The following is a 16,324-nucleotide window of genomic DNA, read 5'->3' on the forward strand; positions in this document are numbered from 1 at the left end:
TGGGGAAGTTGTAAGCCTCACGCCATTTTCACAAGCTTGACTGTCACTTCGGCCCTCTACATCCCGGACGAAGAAAGAGGAGATCTTTTTGTGGATTTTTACTTTGATTCAAGCAAAAAGGTCCTACACTAGCGTATGCAAGCTTGTGAAATTGAATCCGACCGCAGTGATGAGTAGACATGCATGTTGCGTGGCGACCTGAAATTCTGGAAACTGTGACTTTCACATGCTTCTCACCAGAAAGGAGAGGCTGCAAATATGCTGACACTCTGTCTATTAGTGATGGAATAAGTACCAGCTTTTGCGTTCTGTGCAGAAACAAATTTGTCTTTCTCTGTTTGTCACGCCATTGGTAAACCACAAGAGCGGGGGAAATGGCTCTGGAGGAGAGCATGAAGAGTAGCGATGCCACTGGTAGCCTTTTCCCCATCTCCATCAAGACCCTGAACAGCCCAAGCCATTTCGGCTGTTGATGCCCAAAGACCCCCCTGAGCTGCTCAGATAGGAAAAAGAAGTGAAGCATTCTGCAATTCTCCTCAAACAGCTATCCCAAAGCATATGAAAGCCCATTTCCTTCCATGGCAATCTTCATGAGACCAGTAAATCCATACCTGTGGAACCCTCTAAGAGAATGGAAACGGCAGGGAGCAGAGAATGAAAAATGAAATTTTGCACTCTTTTGGTTTTCGTCATGAGAAATATTCCAGAACAAACTTGCATCCAGAAACTCAAAACAAGGGTAAAATAATGACAAATGCCGCCCAGCGCCATGTAGATGATCAAGAAAGTGACAACAGTAAGCAGAAGAAGCATCAACCCAGTCTATTTCCCACCTAAATGTTCCACATTACAACCTGTATATATGACTTTGAAAAGCGCCGCATCCAAGAACCGAACTGTTGCAGATCGGGATAAGAGTTCGCATCATATATCATTCATAAAATCAATCAGAGAGCTGGTGTTGTTGTCGTACATTTTCGTGGCGTAAGAGAGGCGTGAGGATGCATCGGGGGATCGCGTTTTTTGCTTTTTTTCGTCGTGAGGTGGATAGGTATCACAAAGGAAAAACAATCATGCACATAGTCAGAAAACGCGGCCGCTGCGAGGGCTCCTAGGCGAGCTGCTGTTCCAAGATAAATTAGTCATATGTCGACTCATCAAAAGGTCTACTCAGAACATACGCGGCAGCGGAGATATCGTCCACATGGTTGCACAAGGCAACAAACAGATCGAAAAACAGCTGAGTGCCACCGTTAAACATCTCCAGCTGCATCGTGCCGCTGCGCTTGAAGGTATTGCGGCTGCGAATGATGAGCGCGAGGTAGTGAGCACGCAGCTTGGAGTCGGTATCGGGGGTGTGGGCGTAGGCGTAGCGAGCCGAGGTCAGGATGGTACTGGCTTGGATGCCACATTCTTCAACTTCAGTTAGTCAATCAGCGCTGGCTGAAGAGAGAATGATAGGGGAGAGAAGATGGGAAGACGTACGAAGCCCTTGCTTCCGTAGAGCAATCCTCTTCAGCTCCTCCAGGCCATACTTTTCAGCTGCACAATAGATGGCTGTATCCTTGAGAAGTTCTCCCTCAACCTCATGATGGTGGATGGTGGCTTCGGCACGGCCACCATCAGCTTCCTGCTCCAGCTCCCATGTGTTCCGTTTCTTGTTGAAGATAAGTCGAGGGTAGTATTCACCCTTGTAAAGGTACTCGAGCACAGCAGAGAATACTTCAGGCTCTTCGTCAGGAAGTAGGATCTTCTTCGTTTGAGCCTCCAGCAACTGGTTCTGCAGGATGCTCTGGAAGAAAGGAGACTTAGCGAGGACATTCTCGTGCGCGGCAAAGATCCGCTGGTCGGGGCCGACGATAAGGGTGACAATAGGGGAGATGACGTTGCTGTTAGAGGAAATTAGCACCCCACGTCTCCTTCGTTATACGAATACTGGCTGGACACTTACTCCAAGGTCACATCAGACGAGTCAGCAACAGACCCGGAGGAGGTGCCAGGACGACGGCGTGATTCAGAAGGCCGCCGCTTTGAGACGCCAGCATCCTTCACGCTGAAGGAGGTTGACCTCGAATGTCTGGTGGATTTCGAGAAGCTTTTGCTGAAAGAGGATGCATCGAAACGCCGGGAGAACATTTTGACTTCTATTCCGACCACTAACCAACGATGTTGTATATCTTTAGATCTCTTATGGGGTATTTAGCCTCCTGTGTCGATCTCCAAGGAAAGTCACCCAAATGGCTTAATTGTTGAGTGCTGACAGCCTCCTTTGATAAGCCGGTGTAGAATCGGGCTTGGAGGGAGGGAGAGATCGATCAGAAAAGGAGAGGCTGACAATGACAGAAGACAAAGGAGTGCACAGGCTGTATTGACGAGATAAGATGGAAATTAGGACAGAGAGATGGGCATGACCGATTGTCCTAAGCGCGATAGACCCTACCTCCCTCAACTGGGATAGAGAGATAAGCATTCGATGAGCAGGCCAGTACATCATGCCAGCGGGAGGAAGGGCGGGACATGGCATTTATATGTCAGACACAGGCTATGCCTGCAAAGGTGCCTGGGGGTTCATGGATTTCAGGGCTGGACGTAACCTAGTGCGGGTACCAGGAAGGCAGCCGCGGTGGTCCCATTCGCCGTGTCTAAGTGGTTGCTTGCGAACGCGTGGGCTGACACGCTATCAGGTGACTATTTTCCTTTTTGGAAAGTGATGGACACAGTGCACGTACGGTCCAGGCGGGTATTTGTGGGAGAGTTAAACCCTGGACCTTGTGAAGGTCCATTGATTTGGGACACCAACCAGCAAATGTGATCCAAGGCTTTGCAGCAGCCATGTGTAAGGCGGCAGGCCAAGGTCCGCAAGTTCTCTTGTTCCTCCCTGAATGGAGGCCAATGCAACTGTGCGAGGCTGCCAAGCCCGAGTTCAGGTTCACGTTTCACGCCCCTGTGAAAGGGTGGTAGTGGCACTGCCTAGGTCTAACTTAAAGTGGCTAAGAATCCAGAGGAGGAAAAACTTTTGCATAGTGTTTCTGGTCATCTCCGAGTAAGTCCATGATTTCCAAGTTCTCCAACCTCAATTTTGTTAATTGGTCATGTAGATCCTGAAGTTGACAGATTGAGATTGTTCTGAATTTTAATGCTGTGCCTGTGAGTTGAGGATTGGGGTCTTAACAGTGCTGCACAGAGTGCTCACCACAGGGGACAGAGCGCGGCCTGTGCGGCTTGAAGCTGATGTGAACCGGTCACCAATTCGGCGAGTCTACAGGGAACGAACCCGTTTTTGTGTGAGACGGTGTAGCACCCCAGCAACATACTGTCGGCTGTATCGTCCTACCGGATGCCTTCTGGTTGTTGGCTCCGTTCACCCTCTTCTTGTCTCGCCCAAAGACATGCTCGTCTTTTTGGACTGCTGCCGGGGTGATATGCAGGGTTATACCCACAGACAGTGTTCAAAGGCTCCAGGCACACCTTATCATTTTGCCACTAAGCAATTCGGAGTTATATCCCCAACAAACTTAAATAGGAAGGGGGATCTTGAGAATCGAAAATTTCACCCATTATAGAGACCTGCCTTAATCAACTTCAAGATGGCCTCAGCAGCCAGTGCCTTCCCATCACCATAAGTGATCGCTTGCTGGTGATATGCTGAGGGCACGATGCCTCTTTCGACAGGGATCCCAAGCTCAAGACATCTCTGGTAAAGTTGCTCACTCTGCTCCTTCGGAACAATCTCGTCCCGTTCAGCCTGTAGGATGTACACCAATGGGGCTGGGCGGCCTTCCTTCCGGCACGCATTGGCAATAATACCGAAGTTTGCCCAACTGTCGAGATGATTTCGCAGGAACGGCCAGAGATGCTTGTATGGTAACCACTTCTGGGGATATATGGCTTCTAACATTGCCTTGATAGACACGAATGGGGTCTCGAGCAACAGACCCCTTATTGGCATGTTGGCCGGCAGCTTGCCGGTTGCTGCAAGATTTGTGGCTACCCCCGAGCCGATACTCTGGCCCCAGACTAACAGGATGGGGACGGTGCCGGAGTGCTTGCCGTATATGCGCTCGTGCCGTTCCGCTATCCATCGGGCACCGGCCTGAGCATCAAGCCTCAGCCCCGGCTCCGAAGGTCGGCCTCGGGATGTCCAGTATCCTCTATAACTTAGGCAAACAAACGTGAGTTCTTTAGCGCCCAGGATCTTCTCCTTTGGATTGTTAGTGACGGCATGGAGCACCCAGGATATGTCTGGCAGTCTTGGGGGTATTGATGATGCGTTGCCTGGGATGCTGTTAGTGCCAAGTCTCTCTTGGGATGTCCCGTAAGTGCCAACCCTGAAAGTACAGAATGTAGACGTGAGCAGAGGGTCCCTCCTTTGTTGCCATAAGAGCCCGAGATTTACTCTTTGGTAGAGGGACAGTCGCATAGACAACGGCCAGATCCGTCCCGTCTTCAGCAACCGTCCGGTCCTCTTCCCACTTCAAGCCACCGCAGTGCTTTTCCCAGTCCGTGATCTTCTCCCACCGTGCATTTGGAGGAAGCCCTGGCATGTAGATGATTTTGTTTTGGAAAATAACCATCATCACACACTTCCAGATCCACAGGCCGATGAGCAGCCCAGTGAAGTACACCGGTGGCAGAAGAACGGGTGGGATGTGTATGCTGCGACGGCTTCCTCCAATGGATAGCACGAGTGGCAGACGACCGTCAGTGGACTTGCGATGTTTGACGTCAGCCCAGAGCCGCCATGGAGCGAGAGGCGGTCTATCCCGGCCACTATGCAGGCGAGCTTTCGTCATTCTTAGGACGAGCCGGCACCGTTCGGCCGAAGCCTCCGGGATGTGAAACCGGGTTATCATGGCGGTAGGGTCAGATGCCAACTGTAGCCATCGACAGGATGCTTGCACAGGATGGTGTGAGGCCCGGAAGGGATAGGTAGGGAGAGAAATGGCGGGTATGGTATGCTGGGTTTTGACGAGATTCTGAGGTGGTACTCGTTGATGGCTGAAGAAGCTCTAAGAGAGCTTGTGGATTCATTGAGTTCTATTGCTCATGCCATTCGAGCCATTCATGCTACTGCCCAGTTCCGGCAGTCGGTCGCTTGTCAAGACGCCTCGTGAATATGGCGCACCTCAACTGAAGCTTGTGAAGGACAGATGTGGGTTGATGAAAGGGAGCTTCCCGGTTAGGCGGAACTAAGTTTGATGGGAATTAGCGCTCTTTTCCCTTGGCATTGTGATGCAATTCGCGGGAAGTCCATGTGGGTTCTCTGCACACACCAGGCTACCTCCACACCCTGTCTCGATAGCAGCACTCTATTATTCGACGTGGGGATTTTGCATGTGTAAAAGCTCAACTGTCGATGAAAGCAAGGAATTTCGATGTTGACGATATCCCGCATGTGAGGTGGCTCCGCATTTCCGGTGTTTCAAGAGTCTATACAGTGCAGCATCTAACAAGTCGCACTGAACTGTTAGGAAGAAGTGTTGAGTTACCCTCAGGGTTCTTGTGCTTTCCAGGGTTCGTAGAAACTTGGGCCCACCAATCGAATGGCTGCATGAACATCCCACCAGCATTCAGAAGATAAGCCCCAGGCCCCTCTTTTGCAGCCAACAATGAACGTTTGACGTCGAGCAAACAAGCCTCGCCCAGAGCACCTTACATCGAAAACTAGAAAGAAAAAAACGAGAATCATCCGACAGCTTCAGACAGCCGAGTCTTTTTTTTTGCTAGGAGTGCGCATTGTGTCGAAGAGAAACCAGGGCTTGATAGCCCCCCTTCCTCGGTAGCACCGTTGACATTCCACCCATTGCTCTCCCATGACAACCAACCCCGAGTCCACATCGAACCACACCGATACCATACCGCCGACAATGCCCGCTCCGACAGAAGAAGAGACCCCTCAGACACAACCTCAGCAGACCCAGCCGAGCCAGCCAAGCCAACAGAGCCAACAGAGCCAAGGCCACCATATCGAACTCCCCGCGGAGAGCGAAACACCGAAACATGAAGGAGAGGGTAGCACAGAACTAAAGGATCACAAAGGCTGGGACGGGAAGGCCCGTGTTTCCAAGAGCGCAACACTCAAGAACCCTGAGGCGCTTTCAGATCCTGAGTACTCCGATGAGGATAACGTCGTCCCTGGAGAGCAGATTGAGGCCGATGAAGGTAGGCAGTGTAACATGAAGACACCATAATTGTTATCGCTGACATTTTGCCTTTAGACCTGTTGGACGAGGAGGACCCTGAGACAGACGAAATTATCTGCACACATGCGCGCATCCGGTCGATCCCAGCGCTCCGTCTCGAACGCTTCAAAAATCTCCAGCGCTTATGTCTGCGCCAAAACCTGATCCAAGAGATTGAAGGCCTGGACGGCATCGCCGACACTATCCAAGAGCTTGATCTCTACGACAACCTCATTTCTCACGTGCGCGGTCTGGACAAGCTCGTCAACCTGACCTCTCTCGACCTCTCCTTCAACAAGATCAAGCACATCAAGCACGTCAACCACTTAACCAACCTCACGGATCTGTTCTTCGTCGCAAACAAGATATCCAAGATCGAGAACCTCGAAGGCCTTACCAAGCTGCGCAACCTGGAACTCGGCTCAAACCGCATTCGTGAGCTGCAAAACCTCTCCCACTTGACCGCCCTCGAGGAGCTGTGGGTTGCAAAGAACAAAATTACCTCTCTCAATGGCCTGGCTGGCCTCAACAACCTGCGCCTCCTCTCCATTCAATCTAACCGCATCCGCGACCTGTCTCCGCTCAAAGACATCCCCCAGTTAGAGGAGCTCTACATCTCTCACAACGGCATCGAGTCGCTGGAGGGCATCTCGCACAACACTCGCCTGCGCGTGCTGGAGGTCTCCAGCAACCGGATTACGTCGCTGAAGGGCATCGGCCCGCTGAAGCAGCTCGAGGAGTTCTGGGCCAGCTACAACCAGCTGGGTGACTGGACAGAGGTGGAACGCGAGTTGGCGGACAAAGAGAACCTGACGACTGTTTACTTCGAGGGGAACCCCCTGCAGACGCGCCAGCCGGCGTTGTATAGGAATAAGGTCCGGTTGCTGTTGCCGCAGGTTCGGCAGATTGATGCTAGTGAGTGCCCTTTTTGCTCTATGATGCTAGTTGGTATCGAATGCTAATAAACTCTTCTTCTTTACTTGTAGCTATGACCCGAGTGGACTAGGTACGCATAATTATGATACCATGCTGAACTCTGGTAGGCATGGTTCATGTTTATGAAGTGTAAGCTTATCGGTTATGGGGGAAAGCGGGGGCGACTGGTTAGCTTCCTGAAGCTGTCTTGGGCTGGCAGGCACATTTATGCTACGTACCAGCCATTACGAACCACGAAGCAAAATTAAATATCCCATAAATACCATATAGCGCGGCGTTACTGGCAAGGCGTAAGATGCATACCCTAGTATCTTTGGCCGATTACCATGTCTGAGGCTTGTATGGCTGTTACGAGGGTGAACAGTAAGTGGTGGTGTATGGGGATGAGGGTCTGAGTAACCTAAAATATGAGCAATAGGTGAACTCAACTATGCTTTTCATTCGTCCTTCTTTTCATGAGTGGATGCTACTGAAGACACTTCATTTTGGGAGCCGGGTACGGATCCGTATTCTCTACTTCGGGTTCTCTTTAACTGAATTAGGTGAGTAGCATCATAGTTGACGACTTTTCACATCACGATCTCCCCATACGGGCAGAGGAAGACGCCGGCAAAAGCACAACACTCGAGTGATTGATATACTTAGATAATTTCTATTGGAATCCCAGTACAAGATGTCATGCAAGTCAACAAGACACAAGGAAATATTTCGCCGGATATAATCCATATGTCCAGCTTTCTCTCTTTCTTTCTCTCTTTCTCTCTCTCTCTCTCTCTCTCTCTCTCTCTCTCTCTCTCTCTCTCTCTCTTTTTCTCTTGCTACCCTCCCTTCCCTCTTCTAAATCATTCAAGCGGCGCAGCCGGCAACTTAGGTTTGTTAGCTGATTTCTGTCATTCCGTTCGTGAGATATGGATGAAAGAGCACGAGACGGGAGAGGTGTCAGCCGTCCCGTGTCTTGCACCCCAGCCCAGACCTCGTGACAGGGGCATGCGGTATCGGTAATTAACCAGCGCCAGCACATATTACACCGTTGTATATATAGCTGGTGTGTTGTATAGTACGGGACTTGATGCAATCTCGCCCCACAGTTTGGGCGCACTCCGGCATTGATGATGCGACTGCGGGAGTGATGTGTATATGTGTGAAGGGGAGAAGGCATTTAGCCAAAGATCCAGAGGTGCTCGGTGGGGAAGTACTGTAATCGGTAGTAGTTAGCATCATTTACTTGGGTGATCACGTTAGATGAGGACAAAGGAAAACTCACGTTTGTGGGCTGGTTGAAGCGCAGGCCGCGGTCGAAGGCCGAGATGGTGGCAATATCTTCCTCGCTGAGGTCGAACTCGATGCTCTCGAGGTTGGACTTCATGATCTCGGGGCGCGTGCTCTTGGGGATAATGGCCAGACCGCGCTGAGTGGCCCAGCGCAGGAGAACCTGCGAAGCAGGACGGTTGTACTTGGCGGCGATCTTCTTGATGGTCTCGTCCTCGAAGAGCGGGGTGAGCTGCACGGCGTGCTTCATGTTGAACTCGAGGAAGCTCTGAGGGCCGAATGAGCTGTAGGCAGTCACGGCAATGCCCTCGGCCTTGGCCAGGTTGAGCAGCTCCTGCTGGACGAGGAAGGGGTGATGCTCGATCTGAAGGGTGGCCGGGCGGATCTTGGCGTAGCGCAGCAGGTCGTAGAGGAGCTGGGCCTGGAAGTTGGAGACACCAATGCTGCGGGCCAGACCCTTCTCAACGAGCGACTCCATGGCGGTCCAGGTCTCCTGGATGGTGGCCTTGCTGGGGCGGATCTCCTTCTCGCCATCGTAGAACCAGCCGGGCGGGTAGCGGACCGAGGGGTCGACGTACTCGAGGGCGACAGGGAAGTGGACGAGGTAGAGGTCGAAGTAGTCAATGCCCCAGTCGGCGAGCTGCTTGCGGACGATGGGCTCGACCTTGTCGCCGTCGTGGAAGGTGTTCCAGAGCTTGGACACGATGAAGAGCTCCTCACGCTTCACGATGCCCTCCTTGATGGCGCGGGCAATGCCCTGGCCGGCCTCGACTTCGTTGCCATAGTCTGTGAGCAAAGGTCAGTCAACATTGTTCTCTTCGTATTAGATAGTTTTCAGCAATACAACACTGTCCTACACCCCATCCATCCAATTGACTGAATTGGTGACATTCACTGAGCGCTGGGCTCTACTCATGTGAATCTCACCCGCGCGAACCCTGATGGCCCCCTGCTCCTGAGCCCTCTCTCTTTTCCTCTCCCCCCCCCCCACCCCACCCACTATGGGAAGGAGCCCAGCGCAGAGTGGGGCAGGCTAGAGAAAAATTAGGCGGGGTAATTGAGCTTGTGCCCCTCACTTTGCATTCTTCCGGCAGCCATGACCATGTCATTGTTATGGACGAATTGGCTGGTACTGCTTCATGTCCGGGGACATCTTTTCGCGGAGATGGATGGATGGGACGTGGACTTTGCACCGGCAACAGCGGGAGTCTGCGACGACAGAAACTTACCGCAAGCGCCGTCAAACAGGCGGTAGCCAATCTTAATTGCGTTGTAGACGACGTCGGCGCAGATCGAGCGGTCGACCTTCCACAGTCCAAAGCCCACCTGGGGCATGTCATAGCCGCTGCTGAGCTTAATGTTGGGGATCTGGGGAGCCATTGCGACGGTTTGTATGTTCGTGGAAAGCTAAAGTGTGGTTCTAGACGCTTGCGAGTCAGAAAGAAATGCTCCTGTCTCCGGCTTCTGTGTGGAAGAGGAGTGGGTTTCGGACTCACATGAAGAGGAGGGAGCACGTCTAGGAGGCTGAGACGGAGAGAGAGAGCAAGGTAGTTATGAGATCGAGAGGAAGACAGACCAAGCAGAAGAGCATCGAAGAGCGTGTGTGCTACTTATACTGCTGGCCGCTCGTCCCAAGGGCATGCCCACCATGTCCACCTTCGATTCGGATGGGATGGGATGGGGGAAGAGGGGCAAGAGGGTGCCACCAGCCGACCTCCCGCGCTCTCCTGGCCGAGTCGCCGCGCCTGAATCTACATGACGTGCCGCCGTGCAGGGACATTCCGTCCCGCCAACTGCGGTATCTCCAGCAACAGAGGCATTGGCGCTCCTCTTACTCCCGCGTCTTAGACCCGCACCAGTGGCAGGGCCGCGCGCGGGAGCGGCAAAGCTCGAGGTTCGAACGCCAGGATCGTCCTCGGAGTCAACGGCACGCTAAGGTTGCATGATCATGCTTGTAGGCTCGGTTGCCATAGGAAAACCCGCATGTTATGATGTCCTGACTGGCTCGACTGGCTATTCCAGGTGTGCGAGCCGGCAGAGACGCAGCAGAGACGCAATGGCCGGGCGGCTGGTTTCCCGACCCTGCCCACTGATGTGCATGGATGACGGAGCATGCTCTTACAGAGTCACGGAGACAAGGTAGTGATGGGACCCCCAGCACGGGAACCGGGCAGCTTCCCAACTTCTCTTGCGCGTAGGTGAAACGGGCGTCTTCCCACTTGGTAGCGGTTCGAGAAGATGTGGATACATTTGTGGGTTGACAGCGTCAGTCTTGCGTTTCTTTGGGCTCACCGCAACGCTCTTGGCCTTTCTGACGCAGCATTAACATCTCCTGTCACGCGGCTGCTCTTCGACTGCTCACAGCTTCCCTGTCATTTCTAGCCCAGCCAGCGCGGCCTTCTCATCGTGCGCCTGGCAGAATCTCGGACAACAGCCCAAGTTTGACGATCACCTGGCCGATGCCGGTGGAATCTAGGGAATCCATCCGGACAAGACGAAGCATTCTTTCGGCAAGGCACCGTTGCTGCAGCGCGCTGGAGCCTTCTCACAATTCTTCCCACAACAGTCGAGTTGACCCGGTATCCGGCCATGCTTGGTATTTAGCCTGTTATATCCCCTGGAGCCAACCAGAGGGTCCGGTTAATTTGAGATGCAAGAAAGCGTCAGCATATCCACAGTGGGTTCCCCATTTTCCCCGGAGTCTGTCCGACCTCTTAACCCACATGCCATCATTGACATCCCGTGACACACCTTGAGTCCTGACCGAGAACAAGCAGCCGCGAGGTATCAGTGGGTCGGCATCTGCCGGCTGGGCGACAGCACGATAGCACTCATGAGGAGCGAGAAAGGATACGGTTCCATGTCAGCCAGAGGTTGGAACGGGAATTTACCTCTGATCACCAGCATGCTTGAGGCTGAAAGGAAAAAAAAAACTGGTAGGCAAAGAGTAACCCTTCGGGAGATCACCCGGTACCGTAGTAGGTGGATTGAGAACAGAGAAGTCGAGGTTACAGCAGTGCAGCAAGTGCAGCCCGCTGCCTGACCCGTCCTGATGGTTTGTACAAGGGAAAGACCGTGCATTGAACTACACAGTATCGGATTAACATGTATTGATGTTGCTGGCTATCAATTAGTCGGTGAAGTGGCCATCAAGAGGGACAATGGCATTGTTAAAGGTTGATATTTATTATTACAATTATTATTATTACTATTTTTGAGAGCCTTGACAGTTATAAAATTGACGTTAACGTGTGAATGGGATAAAAAGGATATCTTCCCCTGGATGCCTGCCAAGCCCTTGGCTGAGCACAGGCAGCAATATGGGCCATGCTCACTTACACTTGGGATCAAGTTAAGGCAAGAAAGAACGAGGGATGGACAATATGCAGTTGAATTACAAAATTTGTTGAAACCTTCATTAATCCAAGCATGATGATCTGAAACAATAGGTATTGTGTGCTCGTTGTGGCATGACAAAGTCTGCTGTGTGCTAAATGCCAGCCCGAACAGCTTCAACCCTAACCCTGGTTCAACGTTCTTCGGCAAACTGTCAGCCGCTCCCGACATCTTCTCCCCTACCGTCGTCCCAACATGCACGTCACACAAGCTGCTTTGTGGCTGAGAGGATTGCTCGCCGTCAGCCCCGTGGACGAAGAGCAAAATCTCAACAAGTGGATCAGGATGGGGCCACGGCAGAGGTCATCTCTCCCGTCCCACCGGACTTCTCTCAGCTATCTCTCAAATTTTGACAACCAACCATCTTCTCTTTGACTTCCTGACCCGTTCTGCAGGTCAAATGGGGTGTGGTGTTCCTTAACCATGTAAGACGTATGACAGACCCAGTCCAGCACGTGTCGGCATTCGTGTAGGGCACAAGATAGCCTGCCAACACCTGTCAGCCCGACGAGCCCCTCATCAGCACACATCAGCATGCCTGGTCCCCTGATTTGCCCCAGAGCAGCATGTTGGCCCCCCATGCAAAGTGGTTGGTTTTGCACCTCACCACCACGCCGCCAGTCGCTGCGGCAAAGGTACCTGATATGAGACCTGCACTCCGCATTCCGTTGCCTGCGGCTCAGTGACTAGGTTGCCTGGTTGCCTACAACATCGATATCTCCAGAGAAAGGAATCACCAGCTGCTCAGTTTTCTATCCGTGCTCGCATGAGTATTTGCGATTTGCAAGTTTCGTACGCGGATTTGAGCAGCAGCCTGGAGTTAGGTTGCAAATCGGGCGTGCCACCCGGACACCTGCAATCGGCAGGCGGCGGAGGCTTTTTTTATATTCCGCAGGGCTAACAGCAGCTTGACATTACTGGCTGCGCCAGTCAGTCTTTTGCGAACCAAGAACCCCTCATCACTGCCAGCGTTATCGCAACAATATCTTTATCTATCTACGACTTTCTTCCGGCATCAGCTCTGAGGCTATGCTCCTGACTTTGTCGGGCATCTTTACTTGCTTCAAAGATACTGCCCGATCATGGCGGCTTCGGCAAGCGAGGGTAACGGCGGAAAGGCCTTCTATGGTTATCTATTCGTGAAGTCGAAGCCAATTCCACGCCCAACGCCCGTGCTTGATGCTCTCCTTCGAGCGATAGCCTCGTACATTGTGCGTATGAACCTCAAGCAAGGCTGCAAGTCTATGATAGTTCTGACATTGTTTTACGCGAATAGGCAACAGAATTTGATGACAAAACTGAGGCGTACTTGACTCCAATCAAACTTGCTGCGTTTTACAGAGCCGCTCGATACGACGGCTGGGATAGTAGGCTTTTCCTTATTTTGATATATTGAACGGGTTCTGATATCTCTCAACCAGGATTCTTCCTCGAACTGCCACACGGCGCCATTGCTGGAATTTACCAGGCACTGGGCTGCCAACATGCACTACTGCCGAACGATAATGTGTTTGCTCCGCCGTCTATCCCGGCGCTGACTGCGAAGGGTTTTGTTCAGTGGCAGACAATTCAGATCCTGCTGGAGCCTCAGACGCAGGTGCCGGTCCTCCAGTATGCCGTAGCGAACTGGGGCTTGAAGCATCCGGATACGGGGTTACTGTTCCCTGCCGACCTTCCGAAGGAGGCCTTTCCTTCAGAAACGGACCCGGATACCGAGCGCTGGCATCAGGAGTGTCAAGAAAGATCTCTCAAGGCCAGCGAAGAGGCACGAACTGAGACCCCTAGGTGGGAAGCTAGGCCTGACTTTGCGGACTTCAAAAGCCACTGGTCTCATATCCGTGTGACTCCGACATCACCGCGCGATTTCTTCAGATCTAATCCTGCCAATTTTGCCTATGTTCACATCTCGCCTCCTCGCCATACTTCCATGCGATCCCCGGAACGCGAGCGAGCGCGGGAAAAAGAGAGGTTTATCCGCCGGCAGGCATCCGATGACCCTACCCTGCACCGGCGCAGCTTCTCGGATTATCCGACTTCCCCTGACGGGGCACGGCGTGCTAGACCCGCACATCTTGCCCCCCAGCCGAGCTCCCAACGTCGACGGCACAGCCATCCTCGGCACTACAGCAGCAATTCCGACTCCGATTCCGACTCTTCATCGATCAGCCCGAAGACGCCCAAAAGCTCCTCGCGGCGCTCGCCCCCAGCTATCCCTATTCGCCGCTATGTCAGCGGTACGTCCGAAGAGTCACCTCGAATTATCCGAACTGCTGTGCCGCCGAGTCCCCCTACTGGCTCTCATGTTTACTCCGCGCGGTCGGAACCGGCCCGGTCATCCCGAGACGACGATAGCAAGCGACGCAGTACGTTTATCCCTTCTATTACGAGCAGCCACATCAACCAGCTCAGGGAAGCATTCGTGAGCATCATCAGCCCGGCCCTCGGTGATATAGTTGACCGGCCCCGAAGCTCAAGCAACGGTTCGCGAGGAAAGCGCGACCATATCAGCAGCAGCGCTCCTGGCTCAGCAAAGATGTCGAAGGAAGATATCTTGCCCAACTCGAAGTTGAGCAAGTCATGGTCTGATATCGATAGCGATTACTCGGACTCTGATTCCGACAAAGCCGTTCACGGCGGCGACAGTAGCAAGCGCGCTCGGTCTCGTGAAAGAGGCCGGTCAAGGGAAGTAGATCGTAGTCGGTCAGACCGTCGAGATCGGGAGAAGGATCGATCTGAGAGGGGCAAAGAGCGGGAAAGAGAAAGAGAACGATCTACCCGTGAACGGGAGAGGGGCCTCGAGCATGAAAGAAGCAGGGGCCGCACCAGGGTGAACCATCGAGACCGAGATCGCGACCACAATCCCTCCCGTACCCGCTCTCCAACGATTAGTGACTACTCTTCGGACAGCGAGCATGAACATGACCGGGGGCGGAGGCGTGATCGTGACCGTGACCGGCATAGACACAGCAAAGATCGTGACCGTGACCGCGATAGGGACGCCCTACGTGAGCGAGATTGTGGACGGGATCGAGACCGAGATAGAATCCACACCCACACCCACACCCACATCCCCCTCAGCTACCCCCAGCCCCGTAACCCCCAGCCCGGCCGCCACAGCTGCCAGCTCAGCCTTACACGGGGACCGTGACCATGAATCACGCCGACGGGCAGCGGCTCGCCCGTCGTCAGATGATGACACACAGCATCTCTCCCCGCGCGGTTGGCCTTCGGAAAGTACCAGCACTGGGAGGAGCTCAAATCGGAGGGCGGGAAGCCATGCAGATGCGGAGAGGAGGAGGGAATGGGATCGGGACAGAGATCGTGAGAGGGAGCGGGTAAGGGAACGGGAAAGGGATCGTGAGCGGGACTGGGACCGTGACCGCGACCGAGAGAGACTTATCCGCGAAGATCGCGACGCAGGCGGTGGCATGAGCAGTGGTAGTGGGTCAAGCGACCGCCGCCGACGAGGAGGAGCAGGCGATGACCGTACCCTTCGGGATCGCGACGCTCCCGGCCCAAGTCCCAAACCAAGCCATAGCCCCGGCGGAATGAGAGAGCGCATGCCTAGTCCAGTTGTCGGAGTGATGGCTGGTGTTGGGGGCAGGAAGTACCCTGATATACAGTGGAGCGGGAGGGATTAGGGATGGGGCGGCGGCGTGTGGCGGTCGTTAGGGGTAGGGGTTGGGTTTTTGGTAGGTGGGGGGGGGGAAGTCGCTGGCGTTTTGGAGGGCTTAAGGATAAAATGGATTAGGTTGGGATAGGAGTGGGATCAGCACCGGAAGATTTTGGATAGGAACGGGCTGGGCTATCTGGTAGGAATGAGTCGGATACGGAGTTATGGCTTATGACAATTTCTACATTATGGAGGGCTTTTCTACGAATGTGGCTGGGCAGTGTATTTTGGCGTTTCTGGAGTCGCTGAATATAACGCCCGCGAGGGTAACTATGTATCACTATGTTGATTACTACAATGGAGTTTGAGTTCAAGTTTCTCTTCGAAATAGCTTCAACCGCTCAGGCTACAGCACCACTCGTTGGTTCCTATTTTTTTCTCATTTTAGACGTAAGACCGGGACTGCGTCCTCAAGTAGCAAGTTTTCGTTCAGCTCAGCCGAACACAGACCAGCAACCTAACACCGAGACAGCGAAGGCGCAATAATTGGCTCGCTAACCTGCTGGCCTTGCTCAGTTAAACTACGGAGCAAAATCTCGGTGGCTGAGTTTCTTACCGTGTCGTGTGGCTAATGGCGATGGAGTGCAGTACACGGCTAGAGTCTAGGTCCTCGAGAGGATAACCCTTCCTACTAGGCCTACAATAGCTCTGGCGATGCATCACCGTTTTACGTTTTTGAAGAGGGCGTCAGCACTCTGCAGTGCACTTATGCTCCAGCTATGCCTCATCTCACCATATCCAATCTACTACCAGCTCCAAAGCTAGCTACAGCTGTGGCTGTAGTTGCAAAAAGTAAACATGGATTGATTGTATCAGGCAGTAAACGAAGGAAGTTTGGGCAGGAAGGAAGGGGGGAATTTCTTTCGCC

At 53.0% G+C, this 16,324-nt stretch overlaps 5 protein-coding genes across 5 annotated transcripts; 2 read left to right on the forward strand and 3 right to left on the reverse strand.

Moving 5' to 3' along the window:
• Positions 1–1,083: 1,083 nt before the first annotated feature.
• On the reverse strand, positions 1,084–2,136 carry CTHT_0056920 (uncharacterized protein; the record flags this gene model as incomplete). Its single annotated transcript, XM_006695952.1, has 4 exons — positions 1,084–1,123; positions 1,182–1,413; positions 1,486–1,889; positions 1,952–2,136. The coding sequence occupies 4 exons, from the start codon at positions 2,134–2,136 to the stop codon at positions 1,084–1,086; spliced, it is 861 nt and encodes a 286-aa protein (XP_006696015.1).
• A 1,414-nt stretch (positions 2,137–3,550) lies between these two features.
• CTHT_0056930 (uncharacterized protein) lies at positions 3,551–4,544 on the reverse strand (the record flags this gene model as incomplete). The annotated part of the gene is made up of 2 exons (XM_006695953.1): positions 3,551–4,157; positions 4,339–4,544. 2 exons carry the CDS (start codon positions 4,542–4,544, stop codon positions 3,551–3,553), a joined length of 813 nt encoding a protein of 270 aa, XP_006696016.1.
• A 1,323-nt stretch (positions 4,545–5,867) lies between these two features.
• Positions 5,868–7,188, forward strand: CTHT_0056940 (uncharacterized protein; the record flags this gene model as incomplete). The annotated part of the gene is made up of 3 exons (XM_006695954.1): positions 5,868–6,162; positions 6,219–7,097; positions 7,169–7,188. 3 exons carry the CDS (start codon positions 5,868–5,870, stop codon positions 7,186–7,188), a joined length of 1,194 nt encoding a protein of 397 aa, XP_006696017.1.
• A 1,089-nt stretch (positions 7,189–8,277) lies between these two features.
• CTHT_0056950 (NAD(P)H-dependent D-xylose reductase-like protein) lies at positions 8,278–9,767 on the reverse strand (the record flags this gene model as incomplete). Its single annotated transcript, XM_006695955.1, has 3 exons — positions 8,278–8,313; positions 8,383–9,173; positions 9,617–9,767. 3 exons carry the CDS (start codon positions 9,765–9,767, stop codon positions 8,278–8,280), a joined length of 978 nt encoding a protein of 325 aa, XP_006696018.1.
• Positions 9,768–12,865: 3,098 nt separating this feature from the next.
• On the forward strand, positions 12,866–15,424 carry CTHT_0056960 (uncharacterized protein; the record flags this gene model as incomplete). The annotated part of the gene is made up of 4 exons (XM_006695956.1): positions 12,866–12,994; positions 13,060–13,150; positions 13,205–14,788; positions 14,862–15,424. 4 exons carry the CDS (start codon positions 12,866–12,868, stop codon positions 15,422–15,424), a joined length of 2,367 nt encoding a protein of 788 aa, XP_006696019.1.
• Between the last annotated feature and the right edge of the window lie 900 nt (positions 15,425–16,324).

The sequence above is a fragment of the Thermochaetoides thermophila genome, assembly GCF_000221225.1.
Source record: "Thermochaetoides thermophila DSM 1495 unplaced genomic scaffold scf7180000011820, whole genome shotgun sequence".
NCBI classification, from domain to species: domain Eukaryota; kingdom Fungi; phylum Ascomycota; class Sordariomycetes; order Sordariales; family Chaetomiaceae; genus Thermochaetoides; species Thermochaetoides thermophila.